This window comes from Lampris incognitus, chromosome 7, assembly GCF_029633865.1.
Source record: "Lampris incognitus isolate fLamInc1 chromosome 7, fLamInc1.hap2, whole genome shotgun sequence".
NCBI lineage: Eukaryota > Metazoa > Chordata > Actinopteri > Lampriformes > Lampridae > Lampris > Lampris incognitus.
In genome coordinates this window covers 44,305,785-44,332,949 of record NC_079217.1, presented here as the reverse complement: position 1 = coordinate 44,332,949, position 27,165 = coordinate 44,305,785, and the positions used below count along the sequence as shown (strand labels likewise).

The 27,165-nt window shown below is 44.4% G+C and overlaps 1 protein-coding gene across 1 annotated transcript in view; it reads right to left on the bottom strand.

The window, feature by feature from the left end:
* LOC130115251 (seizure protein 6 homolog) overlaps positions 1-26,870 on the bottom strand; it is a 135,957-nt gene extending 109,087 nt beyond the window's left edge. Inside the window, exons 1-3 of the mRNA XM_056282865.1 lie at positions 26,825-26,870; positions 25,860-26,549; positions 24,619-24,752 (exon numbers count right to left, since the gene is read on the bottom strand). Coding sequence (XP_056138840.1) covers positions 24,619-24,752; positions 25,860-26,549; positions 26,825-26,870 — 870 coding nt within the window. The remainder of the gene's footprint in view (positions 1-24,618; positions 24,753-25,859; positions 26,550-26,824) is intronic.
* Positions 26,871-27,165: the final 295 nt, after the last annotated feature.

Sequence of the window (27,165 nt, the reverse complement as noted above, 5' to 3'; positions counted from 1 at the left end):
TGAACTGGGAGACATTGTGACAGTTGACGGCCTCAAAATACAGGCTTGTTGAGAAAGATCAGACGAAGTCAGAAAATAAGAGGGAATGCACATGCAGTAAGCTCTATTATTTACATCATCTCATCTCATTTTCCAATCAGAATCCGAGGATTCAAATTGTGTTTTGATTTGCAAAATCAACCTCTACATGGGATGTTTTCGTGTAAGACTGCAAACATAAATTTCATTCTTAATGAAATATCACTTGTGATCCCATTGTAGTAGAAAAGAAACATATCTATCTGTCACTGTTTGCTAATCTGCATTTTTCAAGACATCTGCTAGGCTCACTTGATTGGACACATGCTTCCTGGTAATTGCCTTTCTCCCAGTGTCTTGATGTAATTTCAAAACAAGGAAATTCAGAGATCACAAAAATCAATTTCCTTCAATTTTTCCATTTGTGTCTTGATGTCTCCTTCTCATAATTTCTATTGGGCATGTGGCATTGTGTCACAGCACTCAATTTCGGGCACATGCTAGCTGAGCTGGGGACTGTCTGCACTTGGCTTGATGTAATGCTGTGTATAGAGACAGTAATGGGTTTGATGGGCAGAGTATGTGTAGTGGATGTTAAAGCCCCTAAAGCAGGGGTGGGCAATCTTATCCAGAAAGGGCCGGTGTGGGTGCAGGTTTTTGTTCCTACCAGTTACACACCTAATCCCAATAATTAACCAGTAAAGTCATGGCTGAGGAACTTAATTAGGAGACATGGGTGGGTAATTGCTTGGTTCAAACAAAAACCTTCACCCACACCAGCCCTTTCTGGATAAGATTGCCCACCCCTGCGGCCTAGAGTCTCACAAAATCCTTTTTTTCTAATGATGTTGATCATTTCTTTGAAGTAATTAAAGATCCCCAACACAAATAAATATTTTAAGTATCACCAGGTATTTGCAGGGTTCATACAGCAATGAAGAACGTGGAAAAGCCATTAATGCCATCTTTGAGATGAAACGTTAAGCTGAGGTCCTGACTCACTGTGGTCATTAAAGATCCCATGGCACAAAGAGCAGGGGGTTCCCCAGTGTCCTGGAAAAATTCCCAACCTGGCTCTCTCCATCGGACCACCTACTCACCCCCCCCTCTCCCATGTAATTGGCTCAGTGACTCCTCCCTCTCCACCTCAAGTTGATGTATGGTGAATGTTCTGGTGCAAAATGGCTGCCATGCATCATCCGGGTGGTGCTACACATTGGCGGTGGTTGAAGTGAGTGCCCCCTTCAATGTGAAGCACTTTGGGTGTCTAGAAAAGTACTATATAAATGTAATGAAGATGATGATGATGATGATTACTATTATTATTATTATTATACATTTGAAAATACAATTTCCAAGTCCTTGAAAAGTTATGGAAAGTTTTAGAAAATCTGACTATGGCAGCATCAACTTTGTTAAATAATAACCCAGAGAGCATTCAAAGGGTGACATGCCTATGACAGCACTGGACAAGAAATTGTGAGCATATTCAATCCAGGGAAGATGATTACTCCAGGAAGAGGGGTTCCAGGCTGTGACATAAAGTGCAGCTCCTAGGTCGGCCCGTCCACCGGAGCTGCTCTGCCCTTTGATCCTGCATCCTGGTCTCCCTCCAGATCTGTTCCATCCATTGGTCCAGCCCTCAGACCACCTGTCTGAGATCCCTGGCCCCATTCATCCTCCCCCAGACCCTCTCCGTCCATTCTGCTTGGTGCTCAAGGTCTGTTCATTTGGGATGTCTGGAATCCACCCCTTGGGGCAGGGAGGGGGGTTCCTTTCATGGAGGGAGGCAACTTGTGTTAACAGCGGAGGGATTGACGATACAGTCTATTTTATAAGGGCCAATGTAACAGGGTGTTAATTTTATTGATTCGGTTTATAAAAGGATGTAAAGGGAACAAAGCCAAACTTTCTGACCTGGCTAGGAGTTGGGTGCTGGTGTCCGGTGATGGTCAGTGATCTAGTGGTTGCGGTTGGCAGAGCAGAGCAGAGTGGAGCGGGCATACTTCCACACCTTGCGACTGTGGCGAAGATGGGCCTGGACCGAAGGTACGGTGATTTCATCCTCCTGAGCAGGAGGAAACTGAAGCGGCTAATAACCCACAGATCATTCAAAGGGTGGCATGCCTGTGGCAGCACTGGACAAGAAATTGTAGGCATATTCAATCCAGGAAAGATGATTACTTCAGAAGGAGGGGTTCCGGGCTGTGACACAAAGCGCAGCTCCCAGGTTCTGGTTTACCCACTGCGTCTGTCCATTGGTCTAGGGATGGTAACCTGATGGAGACTCACAGATGCGCCGAGAGCCCAACAAAATGCCCTCCATACTTGGGATATGAATTTTGGTACACGGTCGGAGACAATGTCAGATGGGATCCCATGGAGTTGGACAACGTTGTGGACCAGGAGGCCGGTGGTTTCTGAGACTGGCAAGTTTCGGTAGGGTTTTTACAAGTTTTTACAAGGCTCTACAAATGTACAGCCTTGTAAAAACTGTCCACTATGGTGAGTATGACGGTGTTACCTTGAGATTGTGGCAGTCTGGTTAGAAAGTTGAGGCCAATGTGGCTTCATGGTCGACTTGGGACTGGAAGGGGATGGAGTAGGCCATCGGATAGCTGGTCAGATTTCTTACTGCGAGCACACAGTGCAATCAAGCAAGGGTGAAGGAACTGGTGTCAGCATCCATCGAAGACCACCAGAAATGCCATTTCGAAAGGGACAGAGTTCGGCTGATACCAGGATGACAGGCAAACCTGGAAGTGTGAGCCCATTGAAGGACCCATTAGCGGACAGAATAAGGCACAATTTCCTGGGTTTGGTTGAATTCTTTAGGCCTCATTGTCAAGGGATTCAATTTCCCAAGTCACTGCGGCCACCAGGCATGATGAGGGAAGGATGGTATCTGATTTTGCTGGATGTTGTTGGGGACAAGTGGTCAGCAAGTGACAATGAAATTAATTTGTCTGAAGAACAGCGGCTAGTGAGCTTGATGGGAATTGAGTCATTTGGGGTCTGGATGTAGGACAGGTTCTTGTGATCCATACAAACAATAAGTGGGTGTTCTGCTCCCTCCAGCTAATGTCTCCATTCGTCTAGAAAAACCTTGAATGTAAGCAGTTCCCAGTTCCCAACATCATAGTTTCACTCAGAGGGGGACAACTGGTGGGAGAAGAATGCACAATGATGTATCATGGTGGTGCGCATAGGCGCAGTGGCTCAGTGCTCTCCTTTTCGGTGCGTTTTATGGCTGTCTTTGTATGTTTTGTTGCTCATCTTGACGACATTCTGCTGGGCGAACAACATCTACAGCCGATTTTATCTCCTAAAGATAGGACTACAGAACGAGCAGTCTGTTACTGTAGAGTTTCTCCGCTCCCACGACATACTGGCGGACATAGCCAGGAGTCCGGGTTCTCCGTGGTTTACCATCCCCGCTGGTGGGGAGTGCAGGCAATGCAGGGATAGGAAGCAAAAGTGAGGCTGTAGAGCCAGCATGTTGGTAAGGCTAAGGAGGCAGCCACACAAGCCGCCGCTCCCAAGTATTTCCCTAACCAATGCTAGATCCCTCGCAAATAAGATGGATGAACTGAGGTTACAGGTTGCAATGGACAAGATCATCAAGGACAGTTGCATCCTGCTTATTACAGACACAAGACTTCATTCATTCATACCAGATACAGCTATTGAGCTAGCAGGCAGCACAATACACAATCAGGACAGGACCAGAGACTCCGGTAAGACCAAAGGAGGGGGGCTATGCGTCTATGTGAGCAATAACTGGTGTACCAACACAAATACTGTAGACAGCTACTGCTCCCCGGACCTGGAGTACATGACTGTTAAATGCAGGCCCATATATCTTCCCCGGGAGTTTACTGTGGTCACGATAACTGCTGTGTATCTTCCACCAGATGCTAATGCTAGCTCGGCTCTTGGACATGTACATCACACCATTAGCAACAACCACACCTAAGACTGTTAAAACATGGCCTGAAGGTACCTCTCATCAGCTGCAGGACTGCTTTGAAAGAACTGGGATATTTTTGAACATCAGAACCTGGAGGAGTATACCACAACTGTCCTGTGCTATATCAAGAACTGCATGGACACTGTTACTATGGACAAGCAAATCTGGGTTTATCCCAACCAGAAGCCCTGGATGACAAAAGAGGTCCAGAGCCTGCTGAGGGACAGGAACACTGCTCTCAGGTCTGATGATGGGGCACAATACAGTGCTGCCAGAGCCAACCTGAAAAGAGGCATCAGAGAGGCCAAGGCAGCTTACAAAAATAAAATTGAGGACCATTTCAACAGCAACAACACAAGGCAGGTGTGGCAGGGGGTTCAGCACATCACCAGCTACAAATCCAGCAACCTCACAGCTGCTGACGGTGACGCCTCACTGGCAGAGGAGCTTAACATCTTCTTTGCTCGCCACGTTCCATCCACCAGCCTACAGCAGCCTCATCCTCACAGTGGAGGAGCATGAGGTGAGGCGCACACTGAGGGCGGTGAACCCGAGGAAGCTGCGGGTCCCGATGGTGTCCCTGGACGGGTGCTGAAGGAATGTGCGGACCAACTGGCAGGGGTCTTCACCAAGATCTTCAACCAGTCCCTATCCCAGTCTACCATCCTACCCTGTCTGAAGTCATCCACCATAGTCCCACTACCAAAAAAGTCCACTGTCAGCAGCCTGAACGACTACTGACCTGTAGCACTCACATCTGTCATAATGAAGTGTTTTGAGAAACTGGCTCGGAGTCACATCATCTCAAGCCTCCCATCCACTTTCGACACACACCAGTTTGCCTACAGAGCAAAGAGGTCCACAGAGAACGCTATAGCCACATCTCTCCACACCGCTCTGACCCACCTAGGGCAGCAGGGGAGCTATGCCAGGCTGCTCTTTGTGGACTTCAGCTCTGCATTCAACACCATCCTCCCCCACAGACTGGTGACCAAACTGACAGAACTGGGCCTTGCTTATTCCATCTGCCTCTGGATTAAGGACTTCCTGTCTGAGCGCCAACAGCGGGTCAGAGTAGGCCCCCACATCTCCTCAGTCCTCAGCCTCAGCACCGGCTCCCCACAGGGCTGTGTACTGAGCCCTCTACTTTACACCCTGTACACACACGACGGCACCCCTGCTCACTCCAGCAACACCATCGTCAAGTTTGCAGACGACACTATGGTGGTGGGGCTCATCTCTGGGGGGGATGAGTCTGCATACCGGGATGAGGTGGAGCGGCTATCTGTGTGGTGCAGGGAAAATAACCGGATTCTCAACACTTCCAAGACAAAGGAGCTGATTATAGACTACAGGAGGAACACAACGGACAATAATCCCCTTTTCAACTGCGGGGACTGTGTGGAGAGTGTCTCGGATTTCTGGTTTCTGGGCATACACATAGAGGAGGGCCTGACCTGGAGTGTTAACACCACAGTGCTGGTTAGGAAGGCACAGCAGAGACTCTACTTCCTGAGGATCCTCAGAAAGAACCACCTTACCACCCCACTGCTTCTGTCCTTCTACTGCTGCTCCATAGAGAGCATACAGACCTACTGCATCTGTGTCTGATATGCCAGCTGCACAGTAGCAGAGAGGAAAGCGCTCCAGAGGGTCATCACCACTGCCTAGAAGATCATCGGATGCACACTCCCCTCCCTGGAAAACCTATACAGTTCCCGCTGTCTCAAAAAAGCCCATGGCATTCTCAAGGACCCATCCCACCCAGGACACCATTTGTTTGAATTGCTGCCCTTGGGCAGACGTTACAGGACAATAAGAGCTTGGACATACAGACTAAAGAACAGCTTCTATCCCTGAGCCATAACCGCACTAAATGCTGCTAAGCCTTGATTCCTGTCTTGTGTGCAATATGTTGGTGTCCAGTAGAATGTAGAAATGGATGTGTGTGTGTGTGTTTTATGTTTTTAATTCTTTTTATACTGATTCTTGTACTGATAAGAACTGCACTTTCAAATTGCGTTGTACTTGTACAATGACAAAGTTCTATTATATTCACAAGGGATGAGTTTCTGGTCAGAAGCTGAACACTGGGAAAGAACAACTACAACCCCTGTATCTGAAGCCTCTACCATCATGATGAACTGACGTGAATGGTCTGGTTGGATGAGAACAGGTAAAGCATCTCTTTAGCTCGGTGTAGTCTCTGATGAACCTTCTGTAAAAGTTGCCAAAGCTGTTTCAGGGATGTGGGTATGGGCCACTCTGCCACTACCTTAATCTTTTATGGGATCCGCCTTCACCTGTCCATTCTCAGCAATGTATCTTAGAAATCCAACAGAGTTGACATGGAATTCCCAATTTTCAGCGTTGACGAACAGTTTGTTTCCAGTAGTCTTTGTAGAACTTGCCTCACATGCTGGATGTGTTCCTCCATGTTCTTGAAGAAGATAAGGATATTATCTAAATAAACAAAAACAGACCAGTTCAGAAGCTCATGAAGGATGTTGTTGACAAGAGCCTTGAAGACAGCGGAGGCGTTGGTTAATATTCAAAGTGGCCAAGAGGGGTATCAAGGCAGTTTTCCATTCATCTCCTTCCTTCATTCAGACCAGGTGGTAGGGCATTTGTGTCGAGTTTGGAGAAGATGGTGGCTTCTTGTAGTGCTTCAAAAGCCAAATTAATCAGATGAAGAGGATATTTGTTTTTAACTGTTATTTTATTTAAACCACAGTAGTCAATGCAGGGGCACAATGAATGGTCTTTTTTGGCAACAAGAAAATACCTGCACCAACAGGGAGGATGACGGCGTTATGATACCTGTGGCTAAGGAGTCGTGGATGTAAGTCTCTTTGGCTTCTCTTTCAGGGCGAGACAGTTTGAACAGGCGGCTTGAAGGCAAGGGGGGTCCTGGGAGAAGATCCATGGCACAGTCATAAGGGTGATGTGGGGGCAAAGAGAGAGCTCACTGCTTACTAAAAGCTTCTCCAGGGTCGTGGTAAACAGAGGGAATGGATAGCAGGTCTGGGAGCTCATTGTCTGATGAGGGTGCTGCAGCCTCTGCTGGGGCTAGGGCAGATTTTAAGCAAGATGAATGACAAAAATAACTCCAGCTCTGAACTTTATTTTTGGACCAATCGATGTGGGGATTATATAGTTTAAACAAGGTTTGACCAGAGACCAAGGGGTCATGAGGGGAAGAGATGATATGGAATTGAATGGATCACGATGATTGCTTGATAGGATGAGGTGCAGGGGCTCAGTAATGAGTTACTCGAGCAAGGAGTTTTGCCATTGAGGGCATGGGCATCAAGTGGAACATTGAGTGGTTGAATGGATATGTCGACTTGAGTCAAGTCAAGTCAAGCCAATTTTATTTGTACAGCCCAATATCACAAATTACTAATTTGCCCCAAGAAGCTTTACAGCAACACAACATCCTGTCCTTAGACCCTTGCATCAGATAAGGAATAACGCTCTAAAAAAAACTAAAAAAAACAACCCCTTTAACAGGAGAAAAAAATAGGAAGAAACCTGAGGGAGAGCAACAGAGGAGGGATCTCTCTCCAAAGATGGACAACGTGCAATAGATGTTGTGTTTATACAATTTACAGAATACAAAATTGAAAGAGGATAACATAATTATAATGGAATTATAATTCCAGCATCCCGTGACCCTAATTAGGATAACCTTGAGAGACAAGGTTGACGTCGGTGATGTTTTCATAAACTGAGTCCACCAAGGCACACAAAGGAAGAGACTCTTGGTTCCACATAAGCATGGCATCGATCTGCATTCTGGACCGGGGAACTGAAGGGGAAGTGGTTTGGCTCACCATAATCCCCACTCATGCTGATGAGCCTCCTCAATTTGGCTGAATGGGGGCATGAGGCTAAGAAGTGCAAGGGAAGAACAAGGGCTAGTTCTTGTGAGAGGTGGCGAGGATGAGCAAGAGAAAGGCAAAGATGGGGACAGCTAGCTTTCTACGGTGCTCACAAAGACGATTATCCAACTTAATGGCTAGGGAGATTGAGTCATCCCTAGCCGGTAACTCATCTTTAACTGAATCACATAGCCCGTCGAGAAAAAACCCCTGAAATGAAGCAGCATTCCAACCCAATTCTGCAGCTATTGTCCTAAACTCAACTGATTGTCCAGCTACGCAGCAGGAACCTTGACACAGTAACAGGAGGTGTTTGGTAGAATCCCTACCGTTAACAAGGTGGTTAAAATTCTCTAATTTCAGAGACAAAGCTAAGGTAAGAGGAGGTAACAGATGACTGGCTATCCCACACCATTGATGTCCAGGCTAGAGCACTCCTCCCTAAGGAAACCCCATGATACAAGATATTTTTGCCTCATCGGTTATGTAGGTAGAGGACTGTTGTTCGAACACAAGGGAACACCCGTACATCCCCGAATCTCAAGTGTAGCGCTCTGGCACTGGGATGTGAAGTTCTCTGGGCTGGAGAAATAGCTGGACTGCAGGTTGTACTGGAGCAGCTGAAATCTGGATGGCAAGAGCTTGGTGGAAGTGGTCTGAGTCCGCTGGGTCCTTGATGGCCAAATCATTCTGTTATGATCAATAAAGGTTGTCCCAAACACAGACAATGTAATTAAGAAATATGAAAAGGGGTTTATTGTGTTGTACTGCTGTAGGCTGGGGGAAACTGCATTTCGTTTCATTTCATGTACACACGTGCACGAAGTGAAATGACAAATAAACTGTTCCTGATTCCTTCCTTCCTGATTTCTAATTATTGTAGGAATAAGGGGGAAATGAGGATGGCAAGCAAAGCAGAAAGTAGAGCGGCGAAGGTGGATGGCAACGCTGAGCTTAACAGGACAGCTGGATGAGGGAGTTGAGTGCGGCTGGCTGAGGATAAGCTTGGGTGTTTAGTAAGCGACCAGGCGAGGCAGGCAAGCAAGCAGGCAGGGGGATGGGAGGATAGTGATCCTGGAAGTACGAGGAAACATGGTAAATACAGGTGATGCAAACAACGCGAGGAATAACACAGAATATGCAATTGTAGAGCGGCTGAAAACGAGAGACTACCACTATAATTGAAATAACGATCTAGCGATGAGTGGATGGAGAACCGGAGTAGATATATGGTTGAGTTGATGAGTTAATTAATGGAAGGCAGTTGTGCAGACTGGGCGGGTAAATTGAATGAGCCACAAACAGGAGGGAGCCGGAGAGTGCCAGGGAAGGAAGCCCCCCCCCCCCCCCCCCCACACACACACACTCACAGAAAAACAGGAGACACCAGGGAAAAGGGAAGCATGTGGAAATACAAGGGAAACGACTAGACATGCTGGTGACATGACAGTTCAAGGCCCCTTTTCCAGGCATACCTTAATCCATAGATGGGTTCTAAGTGGTGATATGGATTTGTGACATTGTCTAGTTGTTCTGGAATCCCCTGTTTTGTTTTGTTTTTTCCTTTTTCTCCCCCTAATTGTATTTGGCCAATTACCCCACTCTTCCGAGCCATCCTGGTCACTGCTCCATCCCCTATGCTGATCCGGAGAGGGCTGCAGACTACCACATGCCTCCTCCCATACATGTGGAGTCACCAGCCGCTTCTTTTCACCTGACAAGTGAGTTGTTTCGCCAGGGGGACGTGGCACGTGGGAAGATCACACTATTCCCCCCACCCCACCCCCGAACAGGCGCCCCGACCGACCAGAGGAGGCGCTAGTGTAGCGACCAGGACACATACCCACATACAGCTTCCCACCCGCAGACACGGCCAATTGTGTCTGTAGGGACCCCCGACCAAGTCGGAGGTAACACGGGGATTCGAACAGGCGATCCCCATGTTGGTAGGCAACGGAAGAGACTGCTACACTACCTGGATGCCCCTGGAATCCCCTGTTAGGTGCACCACTTTTGTTGAGCTACCCATTGCACACTTGCAATAAATGCACTTGAAATGACAAGCATTCTTTTTAATGGTGTTCAGTGTTCTGAAGTGCCTGTGGATTGATACAGAAATACATGTCTGCTGAATGCTGACTGTCTTTAAGTTGTTTTGGATAAAAGTGTCTATTGAATGAAAAAATATAACATTTTATTTAACAGATCTGAACTGTATAAAGATAACTATTTTTGAAGTAGTGATAGGTATGCAGATACAGTATAACATATCAAACCAATGACTACATAGGCAGCTAAAGAAAGTCACAACAGCATGGGATTCATAACAATAAATATCGTTTTGTGTTATTAAATTAACTGTACACGGATTTTAGACCTTTAGATTTTTTGGGAAGGTCAAACCATCCACCCTACAGCTATGCCCTGTCAGTCAGTCCTTAGGAAGGCCCCCTTTGGTAGAAATCACAGTTTCTAAATATTTTCTGTAACAAGCTAAGAGTCTGTTAGGACAAACCCAAAGTTTGTTGAATACTCTGAGCTTTCTAACCTCTCAGGATGTTGTGCTCTGTCAGCTGCTCAGTGAAATGCTGCATCATAAAGATCCTAGGAATATGTGATAGAACTTTTCAGAGATTGGTCAGTTATGCAACGCAGAATCATTCTATCAGTGCAAAGGACTTGCAGAAAGGGTTCGCTGACACTGACAGAGCACAACATGGCACCACTTATACAGAAATGATCTGGGGGAAAGAGCTGTCAGAAGGAAACCTTTCCTATTATAAAAATGATCATCTGAATTATGCAAAATATATACGTATAAACAAGGTGTGAATGTGTCGGCACTGTGATGGACTGGCGGCCTGTCCAGGATGTCTTCCCGTCTGCCACCCAATGACTGCTGGGATAGGCTCCAGCATCCTCACGACCCTGATTAGGTTAAGCGGCTTGGATAATGAATGGATGGATATATAAACTCTACCAGTCCTGACACTCTCACCAGCTTTAGCCAAATCAATCCTTTCCTGGTTGCTACATAAATTTACTTGTGTGTAGCTGAAGATAGCTTGAGTCAGAATCATAAACAACTCTATAAACATCTGATAACTGGTTTTACATTGGCTGACAATGCCCAGATCAACATGAAAGATGAAAATACAATCTTTGGGGACATAATTTCCAATTTGCCACATACAGGTTTCAATAAAGCTGCATTAGTGGAGCGGCGTGACGACCGGGGGGGGACACATCATCAAGATGTGGAAATTTGGTAGGGTGGTTAACCACATAGGTCCTGCATTTGAATAAAACATTACACTGAGAAGATGAGAGCCAGGAACAACCCCAATCAGTGTCGCTGCGTGTTTTTCATGCATAGCCCTGGTGCACAGTGGCAAGAACAATCACAGAGAGATGGAAGAGCAACACTTCCCCAGCAGTCAAATTAAGAGCATCTCCATGTTTCTCTGCTCCCCTGGTGTGATGTTAAGACAGGCTCCATGTGGAATCCTCTAGCTGAACTCGTCTCAGGCTTAATGACTCTCAGAGACGAAAGAAAAACACCGAGGAGGGAGGAAAACAGATTGTCTCTTCTCATGATGTCAATCTCTCTCTTCCTCTCACAGATTACAAAACTTTCATTGCACATTCATTTGTAGAGTAAAACACACTGTTCAGTTTGTCTTTGCCTCCTGTACACTTTTAAACATGGGAAAGTGGGTATGTATCTGTGACAGAGGCTCTTCTAAGGTACGTCATAGTTGACACAGTTGTTTAACCGATTCTATGACCCTGAGTGTCCCGCTGCATTTGCCACTAAAATTTTCAGTCTTGTCACTTAACCATGAGCTCTGCTAGTTAAGCAACTGAGGATAGCAGGTGACCCTTTAGTGGCCAAGATGCTGAGGTGCAGGAGTTGAAAAAACTGGAAAGGTGCTATTAATGTTTTGGATCATAGTTATTGCAAAGTGCTAATTGTTATTCAAACTGAACACAATTACTTGCTTGCCTAGGATTTCTATAGTGATTATATAAATTGACTAAGACTGCAAATGTGATGACGCTCTTATCAGTTTGAAAGTTGTCATAAAAGACCTTATTAAAAAGAAAAGTTTCACCTCAGCAGAACATTGCAATATACATAAATTTAAGAAGAAATTAGAGATATGGACAGTCTCCTCTGAAGGAATGGGCATTTAAAGGTCTGCAGGTACTGCCTAAAAGCATCTCCCTTCCAGTGGTCAATGACACCTTGAAAAGTTGTTGCTATCTAATCAAGCCCGTTGCTTTTTAATCCTGAGCTCATTGCCTTGGCCCATTTCCTCCTCCCTGAAAGGCACATGCAGAGTGTGGGGCATTTTAATGGCTTTTGGCAAAAATGTGCTTGAAAAGGCCATTGGCTCAGGACTAGAATATTTTACCAGATTGTCATCTGTGATTGATTTGAAGCCCTGCAGATGGCACAAGGACAGGCTTAGCGTGTGTGCACTGGTTAGGAGGAAGGTAGAGCCGTGACATTTCTCATCTACCCAACTGAGAAGGCCTAGAATAAGACGTATATGCATGGATATGGTGACGGTAAAATCTCAAAATCAAGCTACTGAGCCAGATTTTACAATAATAGCAATTAAAATATTGATAGGTCGTAAGAGAATATTAAAAAGAAAAGAAATAAAGAAAATGAATGGGTACTTTCGATTTTTTTAAGCCAATTACTGTAATGGAATTGATAATAGAAAAACAAATTGGTAAGTTATAATAAGATGTTACAGTGTTAAAGAACTAACTCTAATATTAGAGAAAAATAATGGAAAAAAATATAAGTGCTAGCACACCGCTAACAACTTTGGGTCTCATCTATTTCATGACTGTATAGACTGCTGTGTGAATAAGATAATGGAGGAATCAAGGAAATGAAATATATTTAATGCAATATTAGGTTTAGTGAAAGCTGAAGCATGTTTAAAGCATGTTGATCTGAATATTTACACATTATGCCAGTAGTTTGGATCCAAGTCAGCCCCTCCGTCTCTGGCAGTGCAAAATCTAAATGAGCTAAAGGGTAAAGATTCGTATCTTTATACTAATTAATTTCTTGTATAATGTACTTATGCACTGATACCAATCTTATGTATGACCATCTTACATGGAATTAATTATTCACTGCTGCAGGTTACCTTCCCCCTGTATGTCATTCCTCTGCTCTCATGTCATTTAATATGCATGGAACTATTGGTCTAGGTGACAAAATGATAAACCTACAGACCAAGGCACAGAAAAATGGTTTGGTGCCTTTACATCGACAGCATGCAAGCTCAACCGCATAATTTACACGTTATACATAGGATGATAACAACCTGACAACTCAACAGTGAAAAACATTAAAAAAAAAACTGAAATAAAGCAATCGGGTGATTGCTCTCAGCAAATTAATGTGTGCTATGCTGGCAGACTGTCACAGCAGTGACAAATGCCTTGTAATGAATCTCTGCAGTCAGTCCAGACAGGGACTGAAGATAGAAGTGTGTTTTATTGAACTGAGATGGAGTCAGGCTTGGCCAGAGAAGCTGAGGGTATCAATAAGTCCTTGCGCTGTGCTGTCTATGGCTTTACAGAGCATTGTGGCTTTACAATGTGCATTTTAACTTCTGGAGTGATTCTTAATTGCTGGTTCGTCTAGAATAGAGTAAGTATCATCTTTCTTGCTTAACAAGTTGCTATTAGTCTTATTCCAGCTGCTTGAGTATTTGTCCTTTTTTCTATACATCTGCTGCTGGTTCCTAGTGGGATCTTATTCTAGCTGCACTTGTCTTATTTACTTATTCTAGCTGAAGCTGTTTTTCACCTAGTGTGTCCTTAAATATTTCTTGTTGCCTAGCTGTTTTGACTTAGTTATCCTTTTAGCTTGTAAATATATTCCTTGGTAACTTGCTGTTTGCGGTTTTAATAGTATTGTGTGATGTTTGATAGAGTTTTACATAAGTGACCAGTTTCTGAGCAATAAGCCTATTTTCAGTGTACCTCTATGGCCAATTGGGTGTTAAGTGGCCAGGCTGTGGCCTGCACTCCTGGCAGACAATTAGCAATCAGTGTTCTTTAAATCACTTTTGCTACTTGGAAGCGCCAGGCAAGCAAGCCGAGGGCAAACAGTTCTAGGTTGAACGAAGGCTAGAGTGAACAAAGGCAAGCGTGACTTTTTCAAGCCAAGACTTCGTCAAGCAGGGACTGTTCTTTTTAGATCCGGTCAGTCATGTATTTTGTGTACCTAGTATAGACTGTGTTCTTTTGCATTCCTGTCCTTTCCTCTTCATGGGGCTGGAATAGATGTTGGGTCACTCCTAGGCACTGTGACCCTACCAATCCCATCTATCCCACTCTCTCCACTCACGTTGAGCAAGTGGTGATGGGAGGGCTGTGGAATTGCCAGTCTGCAGTGCTGAAAGCTGAGTTTATCTCAGGCTACGCATCCTTGCTCTCCCTCAACTTTCTTGATCTGAGACCTGGATCATGCCAGAAAACACTACCACACCCGCAGCTCTGTCTGATGTGTACTCTTTTTCTCACACTCCCAGAGCTGGGAGGTGGGGTGGTGGTACTGGCCTGCTAATCTCCCTGAAATGGAAATACTCTTGTTTCCATTCCACAATTTTCTCCGCCCTCTTTTGATTTTCATGCTGTTACTGTCTCTTATCCAGTCAAACTCACCATCATAGTTGTGTACTGCCCACCAGGCCCCTTGGTGAGTTTCTGGTGGAGCTTGACACACTTGTCTTGCACTTCCTTGTTGATGACTCTGCACTTATCCTTCACGGTGACTTCAACATCCACACTAACAAGCTAGATCCTCTTCTCTCTTTCTTCTTCTCCTTTGACCTTCACCTCTCACCCTCTCCTCCTACCCACAAGCCTGGCAACCAGCTGGACCTTTTCTTTACTAGACACTGTCTTAATTCCAATCTCTCCGTTACTCCGCTCCAGCTCTCTGACCACTATTTCATGTCCTACTCTCTCTCCCTCTCTTCACCCTCCTCGGCCCCTTCCCCTACCCACATGGTTTCCACCCGAAGACACCTCTGCTCTCTCTCCGCCGCTGATCTTTCTTCCTCTGTTACCTCTATCCTTCCTACACCTGAATCTTTCTCTCTCCTACTCCCTGACACGGCTACTGATCTTCTTCTCTCTACCCTCTCCTCTTCTCTGGACAATCTCTGTCCCCTCGCCTGCATGCCCAACTCCACCTACCCCTTGGCTGATGGACTCGGCACATACTGACAGACGGAGCCTGAGAGTGGCAGAGCGCAAATAGAGAAAAGGCAAACTCCCAGAGGACCTTCTCAACTTCCAATCTCTTCTTTCCACGTTCTCCTCCTCTCTTTCTGCTGCTAAGGCTTCCTTCTATCATTCTAAAATCCTATGCTCTGCCTCTAATCCTAAGAAACTCTTTGAAACTTTCTTTACAATTCTTCAACCCCCATCTCCTCCTCTTACTTCCTCCCTTCTCCCTGATGACTTCGCTAACTTCTCTGACAAGAAGGTAAATGACATCAGATCCTCCTTTTCTCACCACCTGGTTAGTGCTGCTTGCACTATCCCACCCTCTGCACCCTCCCTCACTACTCCACGTCCCACCCAATCCCACCTCACTCCCCTCTCCCCCAATGAGGTTCTAAACCTCATCACATCCAGTTGCCCCACCACATGCTCCCTTGACCTGATCCCCTCCCCTCTTCTTCAGTCTATAGCACCTGAACTCCTTCCCTATCTAACCCACCTCATCAACACCTCCCTCCAGGCAGGATGCTTTCCATCTGCCTTCAAGACTGCTAGAGTCACCCCCCCCCCTTCTCAAGAAACCATCACTTAACCCCTCTGACATCAAAAACTACAGACCGGTTTCCCTTCTACCCTTTCTATCCAAAACTTTCGAACGTGCTGTCTTTAACCAACTTTCTTTGTACCTCCACCAGAACAACCTCCTGGAACCCAACCAGTCTGGGTTTAGGGTGGGTCACTCGACAGATACGGCCCTCCTTGCAGTGACAGAATCGCTGCACTCTGCGAGAGCAATCTCTCTCTCCTCTGTCCTGATACTCCTGGACCTGTCAGCTGCGTTCGACACAGTGAACCACCAGATCCTCCTCTCTACCCTCGAGGGGCTGGGTGTCACAGGCTGTGTACTCTCAATGTTTGCTTTCTACCTGACGGGTCACTCCTACCGGGTGACATGACTACAGGTGTTCCACAGGGTTCGGTTCTGGGTACTCTCCTTTTCTCCCTGTACACGACATCCCTGGGTTCTGTTATTCGGTCGCATGACTTCTCTTACCATTGTTATGCCGATGACACCTAGCTTGATTTTGTCCTTTCCTCCCTCTGACACACAAGTAGAGACACGCATTGCTGCATGCTTGACTGACATCTCGGAGTGGATGGCGACACACCACCTGAAAATCAATCTGGACAAGACAGAGCTGATGTTCCTCCCGGGGAAAGGTTGCCTGCACCGAGACCTGGCCATCACCATTGATAACACCGTGGTGACGCCAACTCGGACTGTGAGGAACCTGGGTGTGATCCTGGATGACCAACTGTCGTTTGCTGCAAATGTTGCATCGGTTGCTCACTCCTGCAGATTTCTCCTCTATAACATCAGGAGGATTCGGCCATTCCTCACCGATGAGACGGCACAGGTGCTCACCCAGGTTCTGGTCCTCTTCCGGCTGGACTACAGCAACTCCCTCCTTGATGGCGCCCCGGCGTTGGCCATCAGACCTCTGGAGTTTGTTCAGAAAGCTGCAGCTTGTCTGTTGTTCAACCGCCGTAAGTTCCCCCACACAACTCCCCTTCTCATGTCCCTACACTGGCTCCCAGTAGCCGCTCACATCCAGTTTAAGACTCTGGTGCTAGCCTACAGGGCAGTGAAAGGAACAGCTCCTTCCTATCTCCAGGCCATGTTCAAGCCCTACACCCCTGCCCGACCACTTTGCTTTGCTGCCTCGGGACACCTGGTTGCACTGTCGCTCAGAGGCCCCTGCTGCCGATCGACCCAGTCATGGCTCTTTTCTGTCCTGACCCCACAATGGTGGAATGAACTCCCCACTGATGTTAGGACAGCGGAGTCGCTGCCCATCTTTCGGCACAGGTTGAAAACTCACCTCTTTAAGAACTACTACCCTGTTACTTGTTCTTCGCACTTATTGTATTCACTCATTAAAAACAAATCTCTTTCTTGCACTTTTACTTTAGCACTGGTTTTGCTCTTGGATGCTTGTTTAAATGCACTTATGACCTCTGGTGACTAGTAGTTCTCCTGATTTCCCACGTTAAATGCACTTACTGTAAGTCGCTTTGGATAAAAGAGTTGGCTAAATGACTGTAATGTAATGTCTTTAACGATCCCGGCCTACCGGCCACGTGCTGAGCATTGTCTGAATTTGTCTCAAACTGCTCACAGCGCTCTTTGGAGAGATTAATGAATTGCCTCGGATGTCGCTTTTGCCATAGGTGGTTGGGATTCATACACAGACTACATGAACTTTAGTAAAGTAAAAAAACAAAACAAAAAAAACTGCTCATTTGATACAAAGACTGCCAAAGTCATCACAATCCACTGCTTCTAGCTTTTAGTTTAATATCAATACTCTCAATCAATTGTACTGTTTGTTCTATAAAAAAAAAGTCCGTGAGTGTACTTTTCATTCTGTGACCATTAACGGATTGCTGGTTTTCAGTACTCTAAATTTGTGTATTGACAACCAGATATGTAGGAAAGTCAAGTCACTTTTATTGGCCGAGTATGATCACATACACAGAATTTGACTAGATGTTCCTCTCTCACACATACAACAAGATAAGAGAAATGTACCTGAATTTTAAGGTTAGCTATCAAAAGCTAAATATATTGAGTGCAAAAAGTGAAAACGCAATAAGTATAAAAGTAAAAATACAACTATAAACGTTTAAAAGTTAAAAAAAATGTAACAAGTATAATAGAATAACCAAAACAGTCATTATGGCCGTTTTGGATTTTCGAAGTTTAATAACTTTGTGGAGGAAAAAAAAAGAAAAAAAGATACAGACCTGTCGCTCCCTGAATTATCCTCAAATTGCATATATTTGCATTAAAAGGAGTTTTAGATCAACTGCACGAAAAAAAATGTATGATACGATCTACCTAAAACGACCATGGATGGTCAATATGACCGTCTCGTAATTTGCGGGCGATTGTGCCATGTCAGACTATGAGACGTGTGTTGGTTCATGTCATTTCCTTCGTGAAGTACATTGCTCTGTCCTAGAAACACACTAGTGTTCTCCAGTGCAGAGAAATAGTCTTAACTTGATGTTTGATTATTGCCAACATGTCTGGTTACAGACGCACCATGACTACCACCGACCCGTTTCAGTATTTACAGGCGTTGGACATCGGCCATTTTAAGTTGTTTAAAAAAAAGTATTAAAAGTTGTTAAAATTTTAATTTCGTTATCAGTTAATTTCTTAACAGACATAGAACATATCTACTACTACTTTCGGCTGCTCCCGTTAGGGGTTGCCCCAGCGGATCATCCGTTTCCATTTCTTCCGGTCTTCGGCGTCTTCCTCTGTCACACCAGCCACCTGAATGTCTTCCCTGACCACATCCACAAACCTCCTCTTTGGCCTTCCTCTTTTCCTCTTTCCTGGCAGCTCCATATTCAGTATCCTTCTCCCAATATACCCAACATCTCTCCTCCACCCATGTCCAAGCCATCTCAATCATGCCTCTCTTGCTTTGTCTCCAAACCGTCCAACTTGAGCTGTCCCTCTAATATACTCGTTCCTAATCCTGTCCTTCTTCGTCACTCCCAGTGAAAATCTTAGCATCTTCAACTCTGCCACCTCCAGCTCCACCTCCTGTCTTTTCGTCAGTGCCACTGTCTCCAAACCATACAACATAGCTGGTCTCACAAAAATCTTGTAAACCTTTCCTTTAACTCTTGCTGGAACCCTTCTGTCGCAAATCACTACCGACACTCTTCTCCACCCACTCTACCCTGCCTGCACTCTCTTCTTCACCTCTCTACTGCACTCCCCGTTACTTTGGAGCATTGACTCAAAGTATTTAAACTCATATGACTTCGTCACCTTTACGCCTTGCATCCTGACCATTCCACTGTCCTCCCTCTTTCACACATAGGTATTCCCGTCTTGCTCCTACTGACTTTCATTCCTCTTCTCTCCAGTGCCTACCCCCACCTCTCCAGGCTCTCCTCAACCTGCACCCTACTCTTGCTACAGATCACAATGTCATCTGCGAACATCATCGTCCATGGAGACTCCTGCCTGATCTTGTCCGTCAACCTGTCCATCACCATTGCAAACAAGAAAGGGCTCAGAGCCGATCCTTGATGTAATCCCACCTCCACCTTAAACCCATCTGTCATTCCAACCACACACCTCACCATTGTCACGCTTCCCTCATACATATCCTGCACCACTCATACATACTCCTCTGCAACTCCTGACTTCCTCATACAATACCACACCTCCTCTCTCGGCACCCTGTCATATGCTTTCTCTAAATCTACAAAGACACAATGCAACTCTTTCTGGCCTTCTCTCTACTTCTCAATCAACATTCTCAGAGCAAACATCACATCTGTGGTGCTCTTTCATGGCATGAAACCATACTGCTGCTCACTAATCATCACCTCTCCTCTTAACCTAGCTTCTATTACTCTTTCCCAAATCTTCATGCTGTGGCTGATCAACTTTATCCCCCTGTAGTTGCTACAGTTCTGCACATCGCCCTTGTTCTTGAAAATCGGTACCAGTATGCTTTTTCTCCACTCCTCAGGCATCCTCTCACTTTCCAAGATTGTGTTAAACAGTCTAGTTAAAAACCTCAATGCCATCTCTCCTAAATATCTCCATACCTCCACAGGTATGTCAGCAGGACCAACTGCCTTTCCACTCTTCATCCTCTTCATAGCTGCCCTCACTTCCTCCTTGCTAATCCACTGAAGTTCCTGATTCACTATCTCCACATCATCTAACCTCTCTCTCTCTCATTTTCTTCATTCATCAGCCCCTCAAAGTACTCCTTCCACCTTCTCAGCACACTCTCCTTGCTTGTCAGCACATTTCCATCTCTATCCTAGATTGCCCTAAATTGCTGCACATTCTTCGCAGCTTGGTCCCTCTGTCTAGCCAATCAGTACAAGTTCTTTTCTCCTACCTTAGTGTCTAGCCTGTCATACAACTCACCATACACCTTTGCCTTTGCCACTTCTCTCTTTGCTTTACGCTGTGTCTCCTTGTACTCCTGTCTACTTTCTTCATCTCTCTGACTATCCCACTTCTTCTTTGCCAACCTCTTCCTCTGTATAATTTGCTGTACTTCCTCATTCCACCACTAAGTCTCCTTGTCTTCCCTCCTCTGTCCTGATGTCACACCGAGTACCTTCCTAGCTGTCTCCCTCACTATTTCTGCAGTGGTTGCCCAGCCATTTGGCAACTCTTCACTACCACCCAGTGCCTGTCTTAACTCCTGCCTGAACTCCACACAACAGTCTTCCTTCTTCAACTTCCACCATTTGATCTTCGGCCCTGCCTTCACTCGCTTCCTCTCCTTAGTCTCCAAAGTCATCCTACAGACCACCATCCGATGCTGCCTAGCTATGTTCTCCCCTGTCGCCACCTTGCAGTCTCCAATCCCTTTTAGATTGCGCCTTCTACATAAGATATATTTATGTAGAAGGAACGAGACATAGGACATATGTAATGCATTAATATTTCAACTGGGTATTTATCTTAACAGAATATGGAGTTTAAAAACCATGCACGGTCGTTCTAGTAGTTAAGTTCTGGTTGTTGTTTGGGACTGTTTTCATATTTATTTTCAGTTTTTTTTTCTTTTTACATTTCACCTTTTATAGGCCTTGTTACGTTTATTAGATTAGCAATATGTGTTTTCTTTCTTTTTTTTCCCCCAGTAATATTTTCACTTTTTCAATTTTGCTATTCAAGTTCTACAATATCTTTCTGAGGTTAAAATTGTTTAAAAATTGTATTATAGTTATTGAATTGTTAATTTTGGTGTCAGTTTCACAACAGACATACTTACATATGTAATGCATTAATATCTCCATTTGGGCATTTATCTTGACAGAATATAGAGTTTAAAAATCGGCGGTCATTTTGACTGCCCATGGTTGTTTTAGGTAGGAGTGAAATCCCAGTCGTTCTAGTGATAAACTGAGTTCAGATCCAAGTATGAGCAATACTTGGAGCTGAACAGAATTAAGGGTGTCACAGAGGCCATAACAAGATAACAACATGGGGAATTTGAGGCATGAAACATGTTTTGCACAGTACTAAGTAATGTTACACAGATCCTGTAAATAGAAATTGCACATATCCTGTTGCATAGAGGGTGAACACAGCCCACCTCAGGACTAGATAGTACCACCAAGATTCGTGTGCTCTGACTGTTCTATACTTTCTATACTTTGAACCAAAAGGACTCACCATCAAGAAAATCTAGTAAAGTGTAAGAAGAGGACTCAAGGCGTTCCTTGAAAACAGTCTTGTTTGCCACCATAGCAGGTTTAGAAGCGTTATTATTAAGTTATTTTTCTTTCGTGAAATACAGTGTGGTTCATGTCCTTATGATCCAAATGAAACTGTGAAGTGAAGATGTGGCGTTCCAGCTGGTGAGGACAGACTGATGTTGGCTGAGCCATCATCTCTGTCTCAGCGGGAATGTCGCTTGTCGTAACGACAGACACATTCTTTAGGGCAGATCAGTGACTGTGATTTCTAGATAAGACAAATAAGAACCCCAGTGTTTGTGATTGATGGAACCAGTTGTCCTTCCAGGCACATTTCCAACATTATTCAGATCCCAAATTTGATTAATTACATTTCAAATGTTTTTTGTTTTTCATTTCTGCTTTGTTTGTTTGCAAGCTTGTTTGATTGTTTGTGTTCACAGTAATGAAAATCTTTTAACTGCAAGACATTTAAAGTTTGGTAAACAAACAAAAGCATAACACAAATAATCCATGAGTAATCAATTAAAATTAAGCCAACCATATCCGTATATGGGATTCAATATGCATAAGCAAAGTTAATAAGGGATTAGAAGCAGAAAGTTAAGGAGAAGAACTAAAGGTTGGAAACCATTTAGTTTCGGGTCTTAATAGCTTGTCCTCCTTTCTATAGCAGAGACAGGTGGCAGATGGTACGTTACTGAAGAGGATTTGCAACCATGCATTCATTTTTTTTTATCATTAATATTTGGGGCCAGGCATCTGGAAGGTCAGTCAAGTAATGGCCATTGTGTGTTTTATGAGCAGCAGGACACAAAGCTATTGGCGTTAGTCATCTGGATGAGGAGCTCTCAGGTGGATCTAGAGGCACTGCTGAAATCAGCAGGTCTGCCTCGCCCACAAGTCAAAGGTCAGACACCTCACAACAACAACAACCGTTACCCCATTGAACAGACTCACCGTCATTATTAGAAGCACCTGGCTGTTGTCTGTGGGCCAAAGACATCAGTGCCTCTGGGCAGGGCATGTCTGTCCTGTGTGTGTGTGTGTGTGTGTGTGTGTGTATGTGTGGTGTGTGTCCCCGTCACAAGTAGAAAGCAGGCGCTTTCTGTGATCAGCACCTCATTCAGATCTGACTCAGGAGACCAACCGGAGATGTCCCTCCTCAGAAATACCGTCCACCAAAACCACATGTCGGTCTGTGTTACAGCAGGAGGCTGCAGGGTTTTACAAGGACACTAAGAGATGTTGAAGAGGTTTTTGACATCTGTATGTAATGTAATTCCCTGGAAGATGATGCTTTCTGTTATTCTTGTCATTCAAAACCTAGTCACCTTGTCAAACATTATGAAAAAACAAAGCAGATTTACAATGATGCCAAAATAATAAGGGATAAGGGTTCATAATGATAGAAGAATTTATTTGGAAATGAACATTATGATCAAATACATTGCATTACTTAAAAATAAGAAGTCATTAAATGGTTATAATTGACATCAGTGAAGAGATGCAAGAATTTGAGTGTTGTGAGAAAATGTGTGTGATTTAAAAGCTGATGAGAGGTACAGCAACAAAATGTGAATGATCTCCCCAGTTTATGGCATACAGTATTGTAGGATGGCTTCATTTTTGAAATTGTTCTTAGATTAAAAAAACAAACAAACAAACATTGGGCAACTTTGTCTACCTGTACATAGCTTAAAATCAGCTTAAAATTGTCTCTCAGTTGTTTTGGAGGCTGGCTTCAAGTACACTGACAGCCTGCATCGCTCACAATGATTAAAATGAAAGGTCTATTTTGGATAACAAATAACGTAATTTCTGATTTTGTTTTTTTAATTTTTTGCTACAAATAGTATGTAGTAACCAGGACTTCACAGTCACTTACACATTTCTGGAGATTGTCTTGGTGATTTAAGTCGCTGGAAATGCTTTTATATAAGCTTCAGTCACATGGTACATAGGAGAGGAGCGACATGATGAAATGTAAAATTAATACTGAATTGCTCTCCTGTCAGAGCAGCTGCTGTGTGATCTGCATATCTAGATGAGCCAAGAAAATGTTTAATTTGTACTGTTGATAAAATAAAAAAATAAAATGCTAATTACAACCATCCATCAGATTGACAACATCCATCAGACTGACAACCATGCATCAGACTGACAACCATCCATCAGATTGACAACCATGCATCAGACTGACAACCACCAATCAGACAGACAACCATCCAGCAGACTAACAATCATCCATCAGACTGACAGCCATCCATCAGATTGATAACCATGCATCAGACTGACAACCACCCATCAGATTGACAACCATGCATCAGACTGACAACCATCATCAAACTGAAAACCACCCATCAGACTGACAACCATCCATTGGACCGATACTCATCTGTCAGATTGACAACCATCCATCAGACTGACAACCATCCATCAGATTTACAACCAATCATCAGACTGACAACCACCCATCAGATTGAAAACCATCCGTCAGACTGACAACCATTCATCAGATTGACAACATTTATCAGACTAACAACCATCCATCAGACTGACAACCACCCATCAGATTGACAACCACGCATCAGACTGACAACCATCATCACACTGACAACCACCAATCAGACAGACAACCATCCATCAGATTTACAACCAGACATCAGACTGACAAACATCCATCAGGCTGACAACCATCTGTCAGAGTGACAACCATCCACCAGATTGACAACCATCCATCAGACTGACACCACACTCAGTGTAATAACAGTTACAGTAGGGTCAGTGATTTTAACATGAAAACACAATCTCTGATTCTGTCCATTATAAGTGCAAGGACAATACAATATCTGTATTAGCAGAAAATAGTAATAATGATAATAATCAATAAGCACTGATTATTATCCAATAACTAATTTTACAGTTGGCCTATCACCCTGCAAAGAAAGTATTTCATTTAAATGCCTGGATAACCATATTTATAAGCATTGTAGGCATTTATAGGCATGTGGACATTAAATTTGATTATTTTTTAACGTGTCAGTTTTGATGGACCTTTGGTTGGAAATTGTAGGATATCCTGGGCAGTCGGAAGTTATCATACTCAGTATTACCATGAAGGTGTCCCCAAGATGTCCCGATTCATGGTAATGAATCGGGACATCTTGAAAAAAGGACATGCAACATAATCAAGTGAACAACAACATTTCTGACCTGGATCTCCACTCCATATCCTGTGTAGATGGTAATGATGTAGGTGCAGTCCACAGGGGAGTAGAAACCAGATGTGAACTGTGGCGGAGCCTCTATGTAGCCCTCTGGGCCTGTCAGATTGAACTGGCAGGGAACTAAAGGGACAAATAGCACACAGGAATAACATTATGAGGAAGGTCACCCAGTAAATCTTATACACATTGTGCATATTCTTGTTAACAGGTTTACTAACAATACCACTATCCTAGCTTGTGTATGTGCACACAGTAGGCATGCACACATGCATAAAGAATCACCCATGAGGTCATGCTTACACATGCACACATGCATGCACACACACATTTTATGTCATCATTCCCACACTTTGTCATTCCCAGGTCAAGGAAAGTGAGACTGAGGACAGCATTTTATTCTGCTTCTATTTTCTGCTCCACCAGCTTCATCTTCAGGAAGGTCCATGCCAGAATTATATTACTTTGTTGACATTTACTCATTCACCCTGTGTGTGTGTGTGTGTGTGTGTGTGTGTGTGTGTGTGTGTGTGTGTGTGTGTGTGTGTGTGTGTGTGATACTGGGATTCTGTATTCAGTTTGTCATTAGCAGATATATGCCTGTCTAAATGTATTTTAGCACCATCGGCATGTTGTGTGAAGCTGAATGCAGTTCCAGCTGATTCATCAAGGTTTCCTAAAAATTCACTGAGAAATTAAATCATCAATATTAATTTTCCCCATTCACATTGACATTAACAGTCTGATGTTGTGGCTTGTCATTTGCCTTGTCCATTGACGTTGGAGTAATATGGTAATGCATGTTAGCTGAGTGTCTTTATAGTTGTGAGTGTCATAGGGACAGTATTGACTGTGTGTGTTTACAAAGCATGTTCCTTACAAAGAAGTTGTGCCAAAACCCTCATGACCATGTCTCTTATGAAAGACACCTTCATTTTATGGTATAACAGAGTAAAAACATTTTACCTGTTGCAAATGCAACACAAAAGTATTTACATTTTTGAAATACTTCTTATTAGTAGTAATTTCAATCATATTAGCATGGAATATAGTTCGCATTTTAAATTCTGGCATCAGTGAGTTTCTTCAGTCTATCTGAGGTGGTGGATGGCATTTCTGGATTTGTAACTTCCCGATTGTTTTCTCTGTGGCAGGCAAAATCACATGGTTACAGGTAGCACATGATGCAGGTGTGGGTCCTGCAGACAACCTTGAGTAGTATTTTGTCACCTTGGCTTTGTGTGGTGGTACTGGTGGTGACACTGGTTGTGGTTGTTCTCTCATCCATATAGGTAGATAGAGCAGACAGCGTGCCTGTATTAGCAGGGGTAGTGTCATGATTCAACAAAGACTGATCTGGCTTGATGGCGTGTTTTTCCACACCAGTGGTAATTTCTGAAGGGATCGCTGTGGCGTGCTTAAAGTGTTTCCACCCCATGGTGTTTGCTGGGTTGGAGATGCTTGTATAAGGGTCATGTACTACTGTTTGCAAGACATGAGTTGTTAGCATATCAACGTTTTCACCTTGGTTGTAATAACCTGTGTATTGCCCAGAAGCTCCTTTTTCACCATCCCGTTGGGTCCCCAGTGGTGGGGAGGGGAAAACTGTGACTCTATGGTATGGTACTGCTGGCTGAGCCCTGTCAAACTGGGGAATCAAGAAACTGGACATAGTTTGATGAGGATCCACACCTCTGATGTGCTTGAAGTGATGGGGCTGACTGAGGGGACCACGCTGGACCTCTTCAGGGGGGAGGTTCCTGTACAGAAGATGGTGGTTGGGGATATTGACTGGATGGGCAGTGGTGACCACAGGAAGCCTCCTGCTGATGTCCTGGGTGGTGGGGTAAAAGCTGGCTCCACTTCCTGGAGAGCTTCCTTCGGCGACGGAAGGACTTTGGTTGCCCTGAGAGGCAGACCCTATGGATGCACAGAAAAGGAGAAAAGGAGCATTATAGTGATATCACTGTCATGAAAAATCAGATTAAAAACTGAAAATTAAATGAGACCACAAGAAAGAATATTAGATATTTCTATATCTACTAGTACTACTTTCGGCTGCTCCCGTTAGGGGTCGCCACAGCAGCTCATCCATTTCCATCTCTTCCTGTCCTCTGCATCTTCCTCTGTCACACCAGCCACCTGCATGTCCTCCCTCATCAGATTAGATATTTCTATATAATGATTCCAAATACTAGTCTCCTGGTCAGATTCCCAGCCAAATCTGATGAAATTATTCATGGCACACAGACAGGACACATAGCCACAATTACAGACACACTACCTCATCACTATACGTTTTGCAAACATCCATCCATCCATTATCCGAACCGCTTATCCTGCTCTCAGGGTTGCAGGGATGCTGGAGCCTATCCCAGCAGTCATTGGACGGCAGGCAGTGAGACACCCTGGACAGGCCACCAGGCCATCACACAGGGCCCACACACACACATTCATACCTTTGGGCAATTTAGTATGGCGGATTCACTTGACCTACATGTCTTTGGACTGTGGGAGGAAACCAGAGCACCCGAGG